Genomic DNA, 19017 nt, shown 5'->3' with positions numbered 1-19017 from the left:
AGAAAGCAACGGTGAGAGAAAATATCGAAGAAAGAGAGAGCATTGAAGAAGAAAGGGTAGGAGAAGAAGAGGGGGTAGGAAAAGAAGAGGTATCAAACGCGGCAGCGGATGCTACCAGACTTCTTCAGGAGGAGATAGTTAGGCTACGAACGGAGAATGATGAGTTAAGGAAGGGAAGAGAGGTTACGCAGGGTGCAACGGGTCGGGAGGATCATCGGAGCAGCGAAGTAGAGGGGGAGAACGAGGAGTATCCGCCACAGGATGTTGAACAAACGGCGGGTATCACCTTGGAGGTAGTTCAGGCGATGATTGAGAAGGAGAGAGAGATGAATCGCGACCGCGAGAAAAAGCGAACGACCAGTTGCCACGCGAAGGAGGTTGCAAGCCTCAACAAAAATCCAATCGGCAAATTCGGTATGGAATTGAAGTGCGAACGATTCTCCCAAAACCGGATTTGAGGTATGATGGAAGGGGAGACCCGACGGATCACTTGCACCATTCCAGGCAACAGATGCCGTTATGGCAGGAGAATAAATATGATGGGTTTCGTTGCATGATGTTCCCCGCTAGCCTGAAGGGGGAGCCTCGGATTGGTATTACAGGTTGGCTTCGCGGAGTATCCAAAGGTTTGAAGAATTGGAGCGCGCGTTTGTTGATCACTTTATACACCAGAAAAGAAGGGTGGTTGACATCGCAGCACTGTTCAACATAAAACAAAGGTCAGCGAATCCTTGAGAGAGTTTCTGTGCAGATTAAAGGAGGAGACATTGAGGGTGGAAAATTTGGAGGAACATGCAGCGGTCATAGCCTTCCAGCACGGCTTGAGGGCGGGAACTAGAGTTCATGAGTCGGTTTCCAAAATCGAAATCACTTCTTTACATGCTCTGTATCCCAAGGTAGAAAAATATATACGCTATGAGGACATAATGCAGAGAAATGCAAAGGAACATAAGAGAGCAGGGAAGGCAGTGCATGCCGTTGACCGCGATGACCGCAAGGGAAAAGGAAGAGAAGAGGAAAAAGGGAAAGGAACGTACAGAGGTGAAAGCCGAGGTCCGGATAGGACGGGAGATCGCGGCCGAAGGGATATCCTAGAGAGGAAGCCGTACAGGGAAATCGAGCAGACCCCGCTAAACCGGCCACTGGAGGAAATCTTGCCGTTGATTAAGGGACTACAGTACTTTGAAGGTTCGCGGAGTACGCCAGTGGAGATAGATGGAAAGCCATTATGTGCCTACCATAAAGTCAGGAATCACGCCACTAATGAATGCTACGCCTTGAAGTGGTTGGTGGAGAGAATGATTGAAAGAGGGATGCTTAGGGAGTTTGTCGCAGAGGTTCACCAAGCCGAGAGAGTGCCAGTTCCGGCAAAAATTTTAGGTACCATCAATGTCATCTTCAGTGGGGAAACCCTGGGAAGAAATGCACACCGAGAAAAGATGAGAAAGACAGCAAGCCTACAACAAGTGAATGAAGTGGTGAGCATACCGCGACTAGTTCGAGGAGTCGAGTAATGGGCGATGAAAACATAAGGTTCACCCCCGAAAGACTTGGAGTCGATAATTTCTCCGCGTGAGGATGCTCACGGTGATTACTATAGCGATGGGCAATTATCCGGTAAAGAGTCTTGCGATAGACGGGCGATTCGGTCGACTTGTTGTTTAAAGGGCGGTGGAGGAGATGAATATTGAAAAAGATCGGTTACAAGCCCCCAAACTAATCTTTATGGGTTCAACGACAAAGATGACGAACCCTTGGGTGAATTGATGCTACGGTTACAAATTCGCCCGAACGGTATTCACGGTTTATGGTGGTGGATGCAAGTTCGATATAATGCCATCACGGGAGGAAATGGATCCACAAAATGAAAGTCGTCCCATCGACATTATACTAGGTGATCCGCTTCCCTACTAATGGGGAACATATGAAATAAAAAGGTGATCAAGTAGCGGCCTACGAGTATCCATCAAGTGACGGTAAAAGTATGGTCCGGTACCATGGGCGAGGTCATCGATGATCTTTTGGACTTGCATAGCAATTCTGAAAGGAAGCGGAAATAGAGGGGTATGAGCCTCCACTGGGACCAAAAATGTTGGATGAGTTGGAGGTAGTGAACCTAGGGGTGGGAGAGGAGGAAAAGTTTACTTCGGTTGGAGCGGACTTGCCGGAGGAATGGAAATGTAAATTGGTACATTTTCTTGCAGACAACACCGATATATTTGCATGGGTGATCGAGGATATCATAGGTTTGGATCCGGAGTATGCTTGTCATCACTTGCATATGAATGAAAATGCTAAGCCAGTGCGACAAAAGATGAGAAGTATAAGGCAAAAATATGCTGAAGGGATCCGCGAAGAGGTTATACGGTTGAAGGGAGCAGGGATAATAAGGGAAGTGGAGTTTATAGAGTGGTTATCTAATGTAGTCATGGTACCGAAAAAGAACGGCAATGTTAGAATGTGTGTCGACTTCACAGACGTAAACAAAGAATGCCCGAAGGACTGTTATCCGATGCCCCGGGTGGATGAGCTAGTTGATAGAACGGCAGGTTACAAGGTGTTTTCCTTCATGGATGCGTCGATGGGATACAATCGTCGCGATGTTCGAGCGGTCGGGGAGAAAACCACCTTTGTGGTGGAGGGTGGTACTTATTGTTACACCCGGAATGCCTTTTGGCTTAAAGAACGCGGGTGCTACTTTTCAGCGGTTGGGAGAAAAGATGTTTGAAGGCAAGATAGAAATAGAAATATATATTGACGATATGGTGGAAAAGAGCATGTCGGAAAGGGAGCACTTGGAAGGCCTCCATGAAACTTTTGGCATCTTTGCGGAAGTATAAGCTAAAACTAAATCCGAGAAATGCTCATTCGGGGTAACTTCGGAAAGTTTACGGCTACATAGTCACTCATCGCGAATTGAAGCAAATCCAAATCGAGATCCGATCATTGATTGAGATGCCATCTCCCGAGAATGTGAAGAAGGAAGTACAAAGATCGGCCGGGAGAGTCGCCACACTTAACAGATTCATCTCCAAATCGTCGGACAAGTGCGGCCTCTATACCGATTCTTTGCGAAAATCTCCCCGATTTCCATTGGACCGCGAGTCGCGAAACAACCTTTCAAGAGTTGAAAAAAGATACCTAGGGCGGGGCACCCTTGTCATCCTGGCCCGAACGAGGAGAGAAATTGCATTTGTATCTGGGGGTTAGTCAGTATGCGATAAGTTCCATTCTTATGAGGGTGATCGACAAGATAGAAAAGCCAGTGTACTTTCAAAGCAAAACCTTACTTTGGAAGCGAGGGCCGGTATAGCGGGGATTGAAAGTATGCTTTGGAGTTGATATTTTCAGCCCTTAAATTGAAACCGTACTTCGAAGCTCATTCTGTGGTAGTGGTAACAAATTTGCCTCTGAGACAAGCGTTGAAGGCAGAGAAGTCAGGTAGGATGCTTAAGTGGGCGGTCTTACTCAGTTTTTATGAGATTACATACCAAGTCGAGCAATGAGAAAAGCGCAAGCCATGGCGGAGTTTCTGGCCGAATTTCCTGCAGAGGATCCCACTTGGGGAGATGAAATGGTAATGGAATTTGAAGGGGAGGTTAGCCGCGATCCATTGGATCCGTGGGATGTGCATAATGGGTGGAGAGTTTTCACGGATGGTTCTGCTACGGACACAGGAAATGGCATAGGAGTCGTGTTAGTTACTCCTGAGAACAATTGCCTTGAGTTATCCATGAAACTGATTCGCGACCTCAAATAATGAGTCTGAATATGAAGCCGTGATAGCTGGGTTAGACTTGGCGAGAGATCTAGGGGTGAAGGAGTTGTCTGTTTTCTCAGATTCCAACTTGGTAGTGAGTCAGGTGAATGGTGGGTTTGTAGCTCGCTGTCCCCGGATGGCAAGATACCTTGAGGTCCTACTGGCGAAGGGCAAAATAAGTTCGACAAAATACAGTTTGCACATCCGGGCCGGAGAGAATAGACATGCCGATGCTTTGGCTTATGTGGCTGCAGTTTTGCGGATCGGAGGGTCGGTCTATTGAAGTAAGGGTGTTAAGCAAGCGAAAGTACATCGAGGGCGAAAATGGTATTTGCCTCGCTACGAAGGGGATCGAGTTGGATAGAACCAATCAAGGCTTTCTTGAGGGGTAGAGGGTGGAGAATAAACAAGACAGCGAAGAAGGATGGAACAGTTGAGTCAGCGGTACACATTACTGGATGATGACCTGTACCGGAGAAACTTCAGTGGCCCGTTGCTAAAATGTATAGGTCCGCGACAAGCTCATGAGGTTCTGGCGGAGGTTCACGAAGGAGATTGCGGCAGTCACTCCGCGGGGCGAACCACAACTCATAGATTGATAGGGCAAGGGTATTTTTGGCCCCATATGAAAAGAGGCATGCCGAAATGCGCCAAGAAATGTGAGAAATGCTAACGATTTGCTTCATTCATCCATTCACCAGCTGAGCCACTGCATAATGTGTTCAGCCCATGGCCGTTCGCCATGTGGGGACTGGATATTGTAGGACCTCTACCCCTGGCAAGTGGAAAAAGGAGATTTATGTTAGCCGCTACTGACTATTTTACCAAATGGGTGGAAGGCGTAGCTTTGCAACAAGTTAAAGAAGAGAATGTAAAAAAGTTTTTGTGGGAGAATATAATATGCGTTCGGTGCCGCTTTAATCGCCATCGAACAAAACGGAACTTCAGTTCTGAGGGGAAAAAACGAGAATTTCTTCAAGCATTTAAGGTCAAGCAAGGGTTTTCTGCCCCATACAACCCTGAAGGAAATGGACAAGCGAAAGCATCTAACAAAATAATAATGGACAATCTAAAGCGAAAGTTGGAAGAGAAAGGGTGCATGGGGCGGGACGAAGTTAAGTCATGTGCTATGGGCATATCGGACCACACCAAGAACTTCCACTAATGAATCGTCGTTCGATGATAACTTACTGGAGTAGAGGCCGTCATCCCAAAGGAAATGATAGAATCCACGACCAGAACTCAAGCTATGGAAAGTGGACTGAATGAGAAAATATTGGCCGCGGACTTGAATCTTGTTGAAGAGAGAAGAGAGATCGCCCGTATTCGGTTGGAGGAATACCATCGAACTCTGCAGAGACAATATGATAAACGAGTGAAGCCACGGAGTTTCCAGGTGGGGGACTATGTGCTGCGACGAGTTACTCCTGCCACCAAGAAAGAAAACGACGGGAAGCTGGGGCCAAACTGGGAAGGACCATATGTCATCAGTAAGAAGGGTACCTCTGGAACTTATGGATTAGAGACTACGACTGGAGAGAAGATAGAGAAGTCGTGGAACATCAGAATGTTGAAAAAATTCCATGTCTAAGATCTTTGTTCAGTGTTTTCATATTTGATAACACTCTTTGTAATGTTTATTATTATGACTATGAAATAAACATGCATTTCTTCCAACCGGATTAGCAGCAGATAATAGAAACGAAACAGGGACGAGTATGTATGTCCGAGTCAAACTGCGGGCAACCCTGACTAGCTTCACGCTATTATCTGAGAGAGCGGGAAGGGCGAGCCCTTCAGCGACTGTATGTCCGAATCAAACTGGGGGGCAACCCTGACTAGCTTCACAGCTATACAGAAGGAGAGCGGGGGGGACGAGCCCTTCGCGGACTGTATGTCCGACTCAAACTGGGGGCAACCCTGGTTAGCTTCACAGCTATACAAAGGGAGCGCGGGGGACGAGCCCTTCGCGACTGTATGTCCAAATCAAACTCGGGGCAACCGACTAGCTTCACAGCCTATACTGAGGGAGCTGGGACGAGCCCTTCGCGGACTGTTTGTCCGAATCAAACTGGGGGCAACCCTGACTAGCTTCACAGCTTACAAAGCGAGAGCGGGGGACGAGCCCTTCGGCGATCAGATGTCCGAATCAAACTGGGGCAACCCCGAGTAGCTTCACAACTATCCAAAGGGAGGGGGGATGAGCCTTCACGGACTGTATGTCCGAATCAAATCCCTGGGGCAACCACGAGTAGCTTCAAAGCTATACAAAGGGGAGCGGGGGACGAGCCCTTCGCGGACTTTATATCCGAATCAAACTGGGGGCAACCCTGACTAGCTTCAAAGATATACAATAAGAGTGCGTGGGGGACAAGCCGCCCGCGCGGAATGTATATCCGAATCAAACTGGGGGCAACCCTGACTAGCTTCACGGCTATACAAAGAGAGCGCGGGGGGGACGAGTCCTTCGCGGACTGTTTGTCCAAATGTAACTATAGGCAACCCGATCTACCTTCACAACTAGTTAAAGTCAAAGACCGTAAAGACGAGTTAATTTGAGAAACAAATCCGCGATCGCCCCATTGAATGGTTAGGAAGGAATATCAGGGAAGAGTTTTGATTAAATGGATACCATAGTGATTTGATAAGAGAGAATGCTCAGATAATAATAGACTGTTAATAACATACAAAGGGAAAAACAAACGACAGTATTTGCCACTTGCAAAACGGAAGCATTGGTTCGGAGATATACATGTTCTAACACAAGCACAAGCAAAAGTATTTGTTCACAAAATGTTACAGATCAGAATAATTAACTCCAAAGAAAGAAAGCCAGCATAGTCTACTGCTGGGGGACTGTATTCACTCCTTCCTGAGTGAGGTTGGCTTCATCACAAACAGCGGTGCTATTCTCTTCGCCCACTTCTCCAGGGGAGGCCTCGGCGCTAGCAGTCAATATAGGCACCTCCGTGGTAGCCGTCTCAACAGTTTCACCATTCGGGGACGAGGGAACCAGCGGTGGGGTATCTGAGACAGGAGGTGGCGGGGGAAGAAGGCATCCAGCCGCGGATAGATTGTCCAGTTGCTGCTGCAGTTCCCTAGTTATCTTCTTGGCAGCCAACCTACGAAATCGCTCCGCGGCTTCCTGCAAAGCCTTGTCCACAGTAGCTTGGGAGGCAAGTTTCTCTGCCTCTTTCAGGCTTTCCAGCTTTGAAGATACCCCCGCCACGTAATCCCGATGCTTGTCCTCGGCAACCTGGAGCTCCTTCTGTGCTTTAAGGGCCGCGCTCCGTGAGTCGTCCCTTTCCTTCTCCAACTTGGAGCACTTCGATTTCAAGCCATCAATCTCTTGCTTCGCGGCATCCAGGTTCTCCACAGTACTGGTTAAGCCGCGCAGCACATAGCCAATATCCAGGCTCAACTGAAGAGAAATATTGGGAATTAAAGATAGTGAAACAGATAATGGGAAAGTACAATGATAACACACACCTTTTCCCAACCCGTATAGATTGAGGCCCTATGGGACGCAACAGTGCCAGAGTTTCCATAGGCCTGATCCCGAGGGAGATGGGAGCTGAAGAACAAAGATGCTGCGACAGCTGGATTCTCCAGAGCGGAGTCGCGAGTGTTGACATCGCGGTCTCTGGCCTTGAATTTGGGATGCCATACTTCAGTTGGGCCGGATGTCAAGGGACCCGCTAGACTGGGATCTTGCCTGAGACGGCGAGGGGGAGCACTAGACCGCGAAGTATCAGCGCGGGTACCAGTTGGGGGATGAGAAGTAGTCTTGGCCCTTTTCGCAGGAGGACTCTTCTCGGCAGCTTCAACAGCCGCATCGCCGTCAGAATCGCTGTCCCAAAGTTTGAATTTATTCACATCCATATCGGGGGCAGAAGTTGGGGAAGGATTGCAGGCAAAGTCGTCTTCCCACTCAGCCACACGGGAGTATGAGGGAACATTGGTAGAAGGGGCCTTAGAGACAGCGGCACGTTGAGCGACAGCTCGTGAATGAGAAATTTTGTTGGTATACTTGAAGGATCGGTGAAGGGGGCGTTTTCGTTTTTGAGGAGGTGACGGTTTTGGCTTTCTTTCTTTGGGGGGCGGCAGGCGGTAGAGTGGGCCTTGGTATCTGCCGATGTCTTTCAGAGAAAGGTCAAGTAAGAGAGGATTGGCTTTTACGGGATCTATGCCGAGAATTTCACACTGGGCACTCCCAAGGTCGCGAAGGGATTGGAAGATCTCTGAAGTAACGCCGGTGTATATCTGTGACCGCGAGTCGGGTCTCCAACCTAGATCAACAAAAATAGAGGCAAGTTACAAACAAATTGAACAAAAAACACTATGACTCAAAATGGTTTGCTTACCACTGGGAAGGAAATGGAGATGCCTCAGAGAAACTTCCGAAGGGAGGTCCGCGGACAAAAAACTCCCCGACACGTACAATGGATAATGGTGCCACACTTTGTCAGAAGTGGTAATGTGAAGAATAAAAGACTTCTTTTGCGGACGAGTGCAGAAGGATTGGTATCCCACGCCCCCAAGTTTAGTGCTTTTCTTTATATAAAAGTGGGCGAGAATATCGCAGAGCTGGATTTTGGGGGAATGGGTCTCGTTGTAATTGTTGGCGGCGTACATAACACGCCAGAAGTTACCTATGCCTTGACATGGCGGAATGTTGAAGTGGTTACACACTTCGACGTCAAGAAGAGTTAATGGAAAACGCAAACCTGCCGCTATTTGTCCTACAGTGGCGATAAGATATCCAGGTCGCGGAGTTACCAAGTGAGGAAAGTGTGTGAAGTCGGACACGTGTTCTAGTATCACGTCACTGGGTATGCCGTAAGCGGCTTTAACGGCATCTAAGTTGGGTCTGCGGTAGTACGACGGCGGGGGAGGAATAGAAGAGGTCCTCCCAGAAGTAGAGGGAACAGCGGCTGGACTGTGTGATTCAGAAGTGGGGGATTCCGATCTGTCCGCGGAGGGCGTACTAGATCTGGGGTTGGCCGATCCAGAACGATCGGATTGGGTGGTGGAGGTAGCCGCCAATTCCGATCCGCATAATATGGGAACAAATAAGGGAATGGACTTTCACTCAAAGGGAAAAATCACAATTCAAGATAGGAAGAAAGTGATGCAACAAAGACCAAATGCAGAATGAAAAAACAAATAACGAGAGGAAAAGAAAATGAAGAGCAAAGGAAAAAAAGAACAAACCTGCGATAGGAGGAGCCAAAGCAATAGAAGATATGGAGAGTGCGAGCGGAGCCGGAGATAACTGCTGGAGGTAAGAACTGGGGAGAGAAAGCAGAAAGGGTTGAGGAGAGAGAAGTGGAAGAGGTAAGTGGGGGTTTGAGGGTTTTGTAAAAAAATAAAAAGTTTGAGCGGGATTTGAAGGGGCAGGGGCAAAAGGGGAATTTACAGAGAAAGAAAGAACCACAGAAGTTGAAACACGTGGATTCTCGAAAATCGAAGAGGCAGCAGGTTTGGAAGCGCATGCGCCGTATTTCCACATGGCAATAAAGAGGGAGCAGGTGGGAGTGTGGAACACGTGCTGAGAAAAGTAAAATAGGGAACAGAATAAAATAAGGAGTGGTGAGTGGTGACAGAGAAAAAAAACTAGATATACGGCGGGAAAGAGAGGAGGAAAGTTAGTTCTCGGCCCCATTTCTGTCCGCGGACCATCAATGGGACCGAGAGAGGGCATCTGTAGGGGTAGTATGTATGACCTATGAGGTTGATGGTGACAAATGGACTGGATGTGGTATAGTACAGGGAAGCAGATCGCATGGGATCAAGTCCGCGACATCATAACTGTTTTGGAACCGCTGCAAGACGTGATGAGAAAGGGAGCGGTATCCTAACCGCCAAAGTGGGGGGCTAACCGCCGCGAGATGTGGAGAGAGAAAGGACCGATGGATGAAGAAAAGATGGACGAACCAGAAGAAAGGGGGGAAGATATAAAGAGAGAGAAGAAAGAGAAAAGAAGAAAGGAAAAGAGAGAAGAAAAAGAAGGAGGAGCTCGGAGGTTGGAAGAATAGAGTATACAATGGTTATTTATAATCCCTTATTAGTTGTACACACTTTCTACGTTTAGCAATTTCTTTGGATTTACATTTGTTCTAGAAAAGGCGCCTAACTTGGATTTCTTTGCTTGAATGCTTCAAATATTCGCTGGTGGACCACGACACATTCTTTTGAAAATTTGAAGACAAACAAACAATTCAACTTGGTATTAAGGCCACTTTTGGGTAACCTACCAATGGCCAAAGACGAATTTGGAATCTTGATGTTGCGGTATATATTCACCGCATATTAATTACCAAGTGTCCAACAACTGGCAGACCTTAAGCTGACAGTTTTCCCAACTTGCACTGGAAAAAAATATCAAGTATGCATTATTTATCTTTATGCGAGGATTTGATGATTTTCTCTGAAAAACAAGAACATCATACGAACGAGTGTCGTTATATTAAATTATTTTAAAAAATATTAGTAATTATGCAGAGCTATGAGATATATATGAAAATTATATTAATCACTCATTCAAATTTCTTGTACCACTCTCAATAAAAAGAAAACACCAAACATTGATAAAACCTATCGACTTCTTTTAGTTGTTAGGTTTAATAATTGAAGTTTGATTGAAGTTTGATGATAATGCTCAATGTGGCGAAGATGATATTGAAACTATTTGAATAGCAAAACACTCTCAATCATAATAAAAGAATTATGATAAACACAATTTAAAATGCAAAACTATACTTGTCGAGAAATTATATTCCTCCTACAAATAATAAAACCATGTTTTGAGGTTAGTTCAATGCATTTACATCAAGTTTCCGATTTTCTGTTAATTATTCATTGAGGTTAGTTCAATGTAGTTATTGCATCTAGTTTCCGGTTTCCGATTTCCGATTAATTATTCTTTGAGGTTAGTTCAATGCAATTGCATCAAATTTCTCATTTTCCGTTAATTATTCTTTGAGGTTAATTCAGTGCAGTTGCATCAAGTTTATGAATTCTCCTTAGTTATTCATTAAGGTTAATTTAGTGCAGTTGCATCTAGTTTTCGATATTTCGTTAATTAGTTTTTGAGATTAGTTCATTGCATTTCCATCTAGGTTCCAATTTCTCATTAATTACTCTTTCAAATTAGTTCAATATATTTGCATCCAATTTCTGATTTCCAGTTAATTATTTTTAGAGGTTAGTTCGATGTTCAATGCATTTGCATCTAGTTTCAAACTTATGGTTATTTATGCTTTGAAGTTAGTTTGACCAGTTACATCTGATTTCTGATTTCTTGTTAACTATTCTTTGAAGTTATTTCAATGCATTTGTATCAAGTTTCTAATTTTCCGTTAAATATTTCTCAAGATATTGCATCCAATTTCTAATTTACCATTAGTTAATCTCTTATTTTAGTTTAATGCAGTTGCATCTAGTTTCTAATTTTTTGTTAATTATTTTTTGAGGTTAGCTCAATGTAGTTGCATCCAATTTTCGATTTCTAGTTAATTGTTCTTTGAAGTTAGTTCAATGCATTTGCATCAAGTTTTCGATTTCCCGTTAATTATTTTTTGAGGTTAGTTTAATGTAGTTGCATCAAATTTATGATATCCCGTTAATTATTCATTGAGATTAGTTCAGTGCAGTTGCATCCATTTTTCGATGTTTCGTTAATTAGTCTTTGAGATTAGTTCAGTGTATTTGCATACAGTTTATGACTTTCCGTTAATAACTCTTTGAGGTTAGTTCAATATATTTGCATCTAGTTTTTGATTATTTATGCTTTGAGGTTAGTTCGATGTAATTACATCCGGTTTCTAATTTTTCGTTAACTATTCTTTGAGGTTATTTCAATGCATTTGCATCTAATTTCTGATTTCCCGCCAATTATTCTATGAGGTTAGTTCAACGCAGTTGCATTCATTTTTGATTTTCTGTTAATTATTTGTTGAGATTAGTTTAATGCATTTGCATCCAGTTTCCGATTTTCTGTTAATTATTATTTAAAGTTTGTTTGATGTATTTGCATACCGTTTCCAATTTCTCGTTAAATATTTTTAAAGGATTTGCATCCAATTTATAATTTCTCAGTAGTTATTCTCTAACTTTAGTTTAATGCAGGTACATCTAGTTTTTGATTTTTAGTTAATTACTTTTTGAGTCTGGTTTATTGTATTTGCATAAAGTTTTCGATTTCCTATTAATTACTCTTTAAGCTCAGTTCAATGTATTTGAATCAAGTTTCTGATTTTCTTTTAATTATCCAATGTGGTGTGTAATACCAACTTCAAATAGGACATAAAAATAAATTATGTTTCATTTACTATGTGGGATCGTCATAAGAAATTATCCAGTTCCCGATTTCCCGTTAATTATTCTTTAAATTATACATGACTCACTATGTAGGATCTTCAAAGATTATCTACGAACGTGTGATGTTATATTAATTATTCTGAAAAATATTTGCAACTATATATACAGAACTATTATATATGAATATTATATTGATCACTCATCCAAATTTCTTATAACATAAAAACCCCGCTATCCATTTAAAAAAAAAGAACTCACCCTTGATAAAACCCTTCAACTTCATTTTGTTGTTTAATAATAGAAGTTTGATTGAAGTTTTGTGAGATTGCCTAATAAGGCGAAATTCATTGAAGCTACTTGAATAGCAAGGCGTTCCCAATCATACGAAAATAGATAAGATAAACACTATTTTAAATGCAAAACTATATTTATTGAGACATTCCCACGCATATAACACAACTATGTTTTGAGGTTAGTTCAATGCATTTGCATCCAGTTTCTGATTTTCAATTCCGTTATATATTTATTTTATGTTAGTTCAATGCAGTTGCATTTAGTTTCTGATTTCCCGTTATTTATTTTTTGAGATTAGCTCAATGCATTTACATCTAATTTCCTATTAATTGTTCTTCGAGGTCAGTTCAATTCATTTGCATCCAATATTTGATTTTCTGTTAATTATTCTTTGAGATTATTTTAATGCATTTGCACGGGTGTCATTATGTTATATTAAAATATTAGCAACTATGCAGAGTTATGAGATATGAAAATTATATTAATCAGTCATTCAAATTTCTTGCATCACTCTTTATAAAAAGAAAACACCAAACCTTGATAAAACTCATCGACTTATTTTTGTTGTTAGGTTTAATAATAGAAGTTTGATTGAAACTTTGTGAGAATGCCCAATGTGGTGAAGATAATATTGAACGAAGCTACTTGAATAGCAAGGCATTCCTAATCAAAATAAAAGAATTATAATAAACACTACTTAAAATACAAAACTATACTTGTTGAGACATTATATTCTCCCTACATATGATACAACTATGTTTCGGGGTTAGTTCAATGCATTTGCATCAAGTTTCCGATTTTACGTTAATTATTCTTTGAGGCTAGTTCAATGTAGTTGCATCTAGTTTCCAATTTTCCATTAATTATTCTTTGAGGTTAATTCAATGTAGTTGTATCAAGTTTCTGATTTCCCATTACTTATTCTTTGAGGTTAGTTCAGTGTAGTTGCATCTAGTTTTCAATATTTCGTTAATTACTCTTTGAGATTAGTTCATTGTATTTGCATCCAGGTTCCAATTTATTGTTAATTACTCTTTAAGGTTAGTTCAATACATCTGCATCCAGTTTCTGATTTTCTGTTAATTATTTTTTGAGGTTAGTTCGCATCTAGCTTCCAATTTCCAGTTATTTATGCTTTGAGGGTAGTTCGATGTAGTTACATCTAGTTTCCGATTTCCAATTAACTATTCCTTGAGGCTATTTCAATGCATTTGCATTCAGTTTCCAATTTTCCGTTAAATATTCATCAAGGATATTGCATCCAATTTCTGATTTCCCGGCCAGTTAGTTAATCTATGATTTTAGTTTAATACAGTTGCATCCAGTTTATGATTTTCCGTTAATTATTCTTTGAGGTTAGTTCAATACAGTTGTATCCAATTTTCAATTTCCCGTTAATTGGTCTTTGAGGTTAGTTTAATGCATTTGCAGCAAGTTTTCTATTTTCCATTAATTATTTTTTGAGGTTTGTTCAATACAGTTGCATCAAATTTATGATTTTCCATTAATTATTCATTAAGATTAGTTCAGTGCAGTTGCATCCATTTTTCGATATTTCGTTGATTAGTCTTTAGATTAGTTTATTGTATTTGCATCCAGTTTTCGATTTCTCATTAATAACTCTTTGAGGTTAGTTCAATACATCTGCATCTAGTTTATGATTTCTGATTATTTATACTTTGAGGTTAGTTCGATGCAATTTTATTCGGTTTTTGATTTCCTGTTGTTAACTATTATTTGAGATTATTTTATTGCATTTGTATCTAGTTTCTGATTTCCTGCCAATTATTCTATGAGGTTAGTTCAATGCAGTTGCATTTGGTTTTTGTTTCAGGCTAATTATTTTTTGAGGTTAGTTCAATGCATTTGCATCTAGTTTCCGATTCTCCGTTAATTATTATTTGGGGTTTGTTTGATGCATTTTTGCATACCATTTCTAATTTCCCATTAAATATTTTTCAAGGATTTGCATCCAATTTCTAATTTCCCGCTAGTTATTCTCTGATGTTAGTTTAATGCAGTTGCATCCAGTTTTCGCTTTATAATTAATTATTTTTTGAGTTTAGTTTATTGCATTTGCATAAAGTTTCTGATTTCCCGTTAACTACTCTTTGAGCTCAGTTCAATGTATTTGAATCCAGTTTTCGATATTCTTTTAATTATCCAATGTGGTGTGTAATACCAACTTTCTACTGATCCATCTGTAGTGTCCTTGCAAACATGACGTAAAAATAAATTATGTTTTATTTATTATATGGGATCATCAAAGATTATCCAGTTCTCGATTTTCCATTAATTATTCTATAAATTATACGTGACTCACTATGTGGGATCTTCAAAGATTATCTACGAACGGGTCATGTTATATTAATTATTCTAAAAAATATATGTAACTATATATGCAGAACTGTTATATACAAATATTATATTGATCAATCATCCAAATTTTTTATAACATGAAAACCCCACGTACTCTCTATTAAAAAAAAATAACTCGCCATTGATAAAATCCTTCAACTTCATTTGGTTGTTTAATAATAGAAGTTTGATTGAAGTTTTGTGAGATTGTCTAATAAAAGAGGAAGTTCATATTGAAGCTACTTGAATAGTAAGGTGTTCCCAAATATACGAAAAAAAAATAAGATAAACACCATTTTAAATGCAAAACTATACTTATCGAGATATTCCCACAATATATAACATAACTATATTTTGAGATTAGTTCAATGCATTTGCATCCAGTTTCTGATTTTCTGATATTTATTTTTTAAGGTTAGTTCAATGCAGTTGCATCTAGTTTCTGATTTCTTGTTAATTATTCTTTGTAGTTAGTTAAATCCATTTGCATCCAATTTCCTGTTAATTGTTCTTCGAGGTCAGTTCAATGCATTTGCATCCAATTTCCGATTTCTCGTTAATCACTCTTTGAGATTAGTTTAATACATTTGTATTCAGTTTCCGATTTCTCGTTTATTATTCGATGAGGTTGCATTTGCATCTAGTTTCTGATTTTCCGTTAATTATTGTTTGAGGTCAATGAATTTGTATCTAGTTTCCGATTTTCGTTAATTATTTCTTGAGGTTAGTTCAATGCATTTGCATCCAATTTATTTTTTGAAATTAGTTCAGTGTAATTGCATCCAGTTTCCAATTTCCCATTAATTAATTTTTAAGATTAATTTCACGCATTTGCACCCTGTTTCCAATTTATAGTTAATTTTTTTTTAGGTTAGTTCAATATAGTTGCATCCAGTTTCCGATTTTCCGTTAATTTAATCTTAGAGGGTTAGTTCAATGCATTTGCATCCAGTTTCCGATTTCCCGACAATTATTTTTTTATGTTAGTTCGATGTATTTGCATCCAAGTTTTGATTTACTGTTAATGATTCTTTGAGGTTAGTTTAATGCAGTTGTATCCATATTCCGATTGTCCATTAATTATTTTTTAAGATTAGTTTAATGCTTGCATGTGCATTTAATTTCCGATTTCCCATTAAATATTATTTGAGGTTAGTTCAATGCATTTGCATCTAATTTTCTGTTTCCCGTTAATTGTTCTTTGACGTTAGTTTCATGCAGTATTATATATATTTTAAAATATTTGTCATTATTGTGGTGTTTGAAATCCTTAACTATGACTAAATGTCTAAATCCCACAGTGGGTGGCATATCGAATTGTTCCAATTTTATTTGTTAGGCCCATATATATATATAGTGTGCATACAATATAATTTATTTGTTTTGGGTGTACACTGTTACTTATTTTATGATTAGTTTATTTTTTTTTTCTTTTTTCCCAGTCACATGTGTGGTTAACAAATACATAAAGTAAATGTTCAAGCAACTCAATTCATTTTTTCCTTTGTTCTTTCATAGTTTCATTGTCATTTTCTAGAAGGAAACTTTATTATATTAAACTTCACCTGAGATTAGTGTGGAAACTATTCTTTGTGGAGTAAGAGTTTTAGGAAAATTATTTTTGGTTGAAACTATTGTTTTTAGCAATTTAGTTTTTTGTTTCATTTTTTTCTTCTTCTGTAATTAGCTATATTGTTTAGAAAAAGTTGGAGACTCTATGAAGCTCTAGATGGGATTGTTTCTTTATTTATATCATTTTCGTAATTAGTAATAGAGTTTAGAAAAAACTGGAGTCCGTGCTGCAAAAAATAGATCGGTCAGGGTACACCTATAATATATATCTAAAGATTTAGATTTTTTTTTCGTAATTAGTATTAGAGTTTACAAAAATTTTGAGGCTCTGTGAAGCCTTGAAAAATAGAGCTAAGAGGGTATAGCTATAATATATATCTAAGGATATATCTAAGGATTTTGAATTCATTTTTTTTCGTAATTAGTATTAGAATTTACAAAAAGTTGGAGACTGTTAAGCCTTGAAAAATAGAGCCAAGAGGGTATAGCTATAATATATCGACGAACTGCAAGTACTCTTTCGTGGGGTCATAGTTGTAGTTAAAGCTTCCAGGCATATCATTTGCAAAACCTGCGGCAAATCTCTCTTTCTCTCTCTAATGTTATCAGTGGCTGAAACAATCTTCAATTTCATGCTTCCGTTTTCTTCAGTACCTAAAAGTTGTTATTGGCCGGAACAAGCTTCAATTTCACATGTTTGTATCTACCGTAAAAAAAAGATGCTTTTTTCATTTAATTACTATATTGGTTGATGCATTTTTCGTATGAAATTTATTGGTGATGCTAAGGGTTTGTTTCTGATATGAGTGTATTAAAAAAAAAGTTTTGTGAATATTTCATTCCTGTTGGGGCTGAATTATTAAGTGAGGAGTTTTAGTTGGTTCAGTTGATTGGATTTATAAGGGATGAATGATTCATTTTTTCTTATCAATATGTGTTACTACGATTGTTAAAGGACTTTTGTGAATTTCCTAAGAAGAAACATTAAATACTTATATAGTTATATGGTCTTATAGCCAACCATCAGGTATATATTACATCAGTTACCAAAAAAAGGTATATATTACATCATCTTCAATACAATCAGGTTGTTACCTTTATAACATGACAACCACAATCCTTATGATAATGATAATAATATTATGGATCCCACGCCAAAGACCATAAAAAGGAAAGAAGCAAGTAGCTAGGACCACCCCTCCCCTCTTACAGGCTTACTACAAAGGTACAAACCCCATGCTTCCATTACTGAAACTTCCTTCAGTAGAAGCCTCGAAACCAGATCCCGGGACTAGCCACACAATGCCAAAGAATAACCATGAGTGATCGAACTTCGATCCATACCGAGGTCACGCCTTTGGCTCGGCATTTCGAACCGGACTAGCGTGCACCGTAGTAGGTTGCATTACCCTATTTGGTCCACTCACTCTCCGGCACATGTTAGCATTCCCAGCTCTATCATATGTGATCAGAATCCTTATTGTATCCGAAGCAACTCTTGGTGACGCTTTAGCGGTTGTTGGAATGTCGCTCTACGGTACTATCCAAGGGGTGCTTCCTGCTGTGTTCAGTCTGTGGGTGCTTGGACCTGCAAGGTTCTCTGTTACTACTATTGTCATTGCAGTGACATTGAGCACATTTGCTATCGTACTGCCTGAGTCCACACACGCTATAGCTAAGCGGGTTGCACTGGCTCAGGTAGTTATTCTATATGGTGTGACTTCTACTGAAGGTGTACTTCATCCGGTACACGTAGCAACCAGTACGGTCATTGGGGCCTTTGCTTCTGTGATGGCATTGCTGCTACCCTTCCCTCGCCTCGCATGCTACGAGCTACTTATTAGTTCATCTCTACAACTTAATCTCCAGTGCTATTTCTAAGCCTCTGAAAGATCCTCACTCAAAAGATGCTTCTCAAAGGTAGATTTACGTAATTGTGACCAAAGTTAGGGAACCTGGATAATAGTATTTAATCGCGCTTCATATTTCATATAGGTACCATGTGCACCAGTATACTAATGGCACAAGTTGTGATCTCACCATTCGGCCTCGAGAAACTGAGGTATGTAGAAATCAGCTTGACTTTTGAATCCTCTAATATTTTTATCATTTAGTTCCAAGTTGAATTTTCTGATGAATCGCTAAACACGTATAATCCATCGGCCTCCATGTGTTTATGCACGTAGTAGGATTTGTGTGCTTCGTGAGTCTAGAGCTGTGATTGCTTCTATAATGGAGTTGTCAACTTGCAAGTATGCGCTCACACTTCATAGCCCAATGCTTTGCAAGCACCCATAAGTCCTTTTCATCTTCTAATCCTTTTTATTCATGTTTAAACCTATCTCCTTTTTACTATTCTCTTTTTCTTGATCTATTTCTTCACTTTCGATCTATTAGATCCATATTGTTTTAAATAAAAATCAGTGACAATAATGGTGTGAACTAGAAATGATTAATTAATTAAATAATTTGTTTATTTTGTTTTTGGTTGGTTTGTACAGTGTTGGATTATGGTGTTCATAAGCTATGGGAGCCAACAATATCAGGGTATTAATTCTACTACTATAATTTAGTCTGTCTATTTATCAAATCATATAGCTTGCACTTTTAAGAATAATTTAACCATGATATCCTCGACTGCCCAAACTTAGGTGTGCAAGCAATTACTTGCTAACGAGTAAGAAAGTTTGTTCTTCTGTTTAGTAAGACTT

The 19017-nt window shown here is 39.9% G+C and overlaps 1 protein-coding gene across 1 annotated transcript; it reads right to left on the bottom strand.

Moving 5' to 3' along the window:
- Positions 1-6602: 6602 nt before the first annotated feature.
- LOC147479324 (uncharacterized) lies at positions 6603-8720 on the bottom strand. Its single transcript, XM_086578402.1, has 3 exons — positions 8125-8720; positions 7250-8049; positions 6603-7181 (listed from the first exon to the last, which is right to left on the bottom strand). The coding sequence occupies exons 1-3, from the start codon at positions 8393-8395 to the stop codon at positions 6603-6605; spliced, it is 1650 nt and encodes a 549-aa protein (XP_086434528.1). The 5' UTR covers positions 8396-8720.
- Positions 8721-19017: the final 10297 nt, after the last annotated feature.

This window comes from Coptis chinensis, chromosome 8 (assembly GCF_015680905.1).
Source record: "Coptis chinensis isolate HL-2020 chromosome 8, ASM1568090v1, whole genome shotgun sequence".
In the NCBI taxonomy this organism is placed as follows: Eukaryota; Viridiplantae; Streptophyta; class Magnoliopsida; order Ranunculales; family Ranunculaceae; genus Coptis; species Coptis chinensis.
This window is presented reverse-complemented; position numbering and strand designations above follow the sequence as displayed.

Bases quoted from the DNA above. Each gene is read 5' to 3' on its own strand.
- LOC147479324 (XM_086578402.1), bottom strand. From the start codon at position 8,395: ATGTACGCCGCCAACAATTACAACGAGACCCATTCCCCCAAAATCCAG. The intron at 8,050-8,124 runs GTAAGCAAACCA...TTGTTGATCTAG, and splicing joins TCTCCATTTCCTTCCCAGTG to GTTGGAGACCCGACTCGCGG. The intron at 7,182-7,249 runs GTGTGTGTTATC...ATTTCTCTTCAG, and splicing joins TCTATACGGGTTGGGAAAAG to TTGAGCCTGGATATTGGCTA.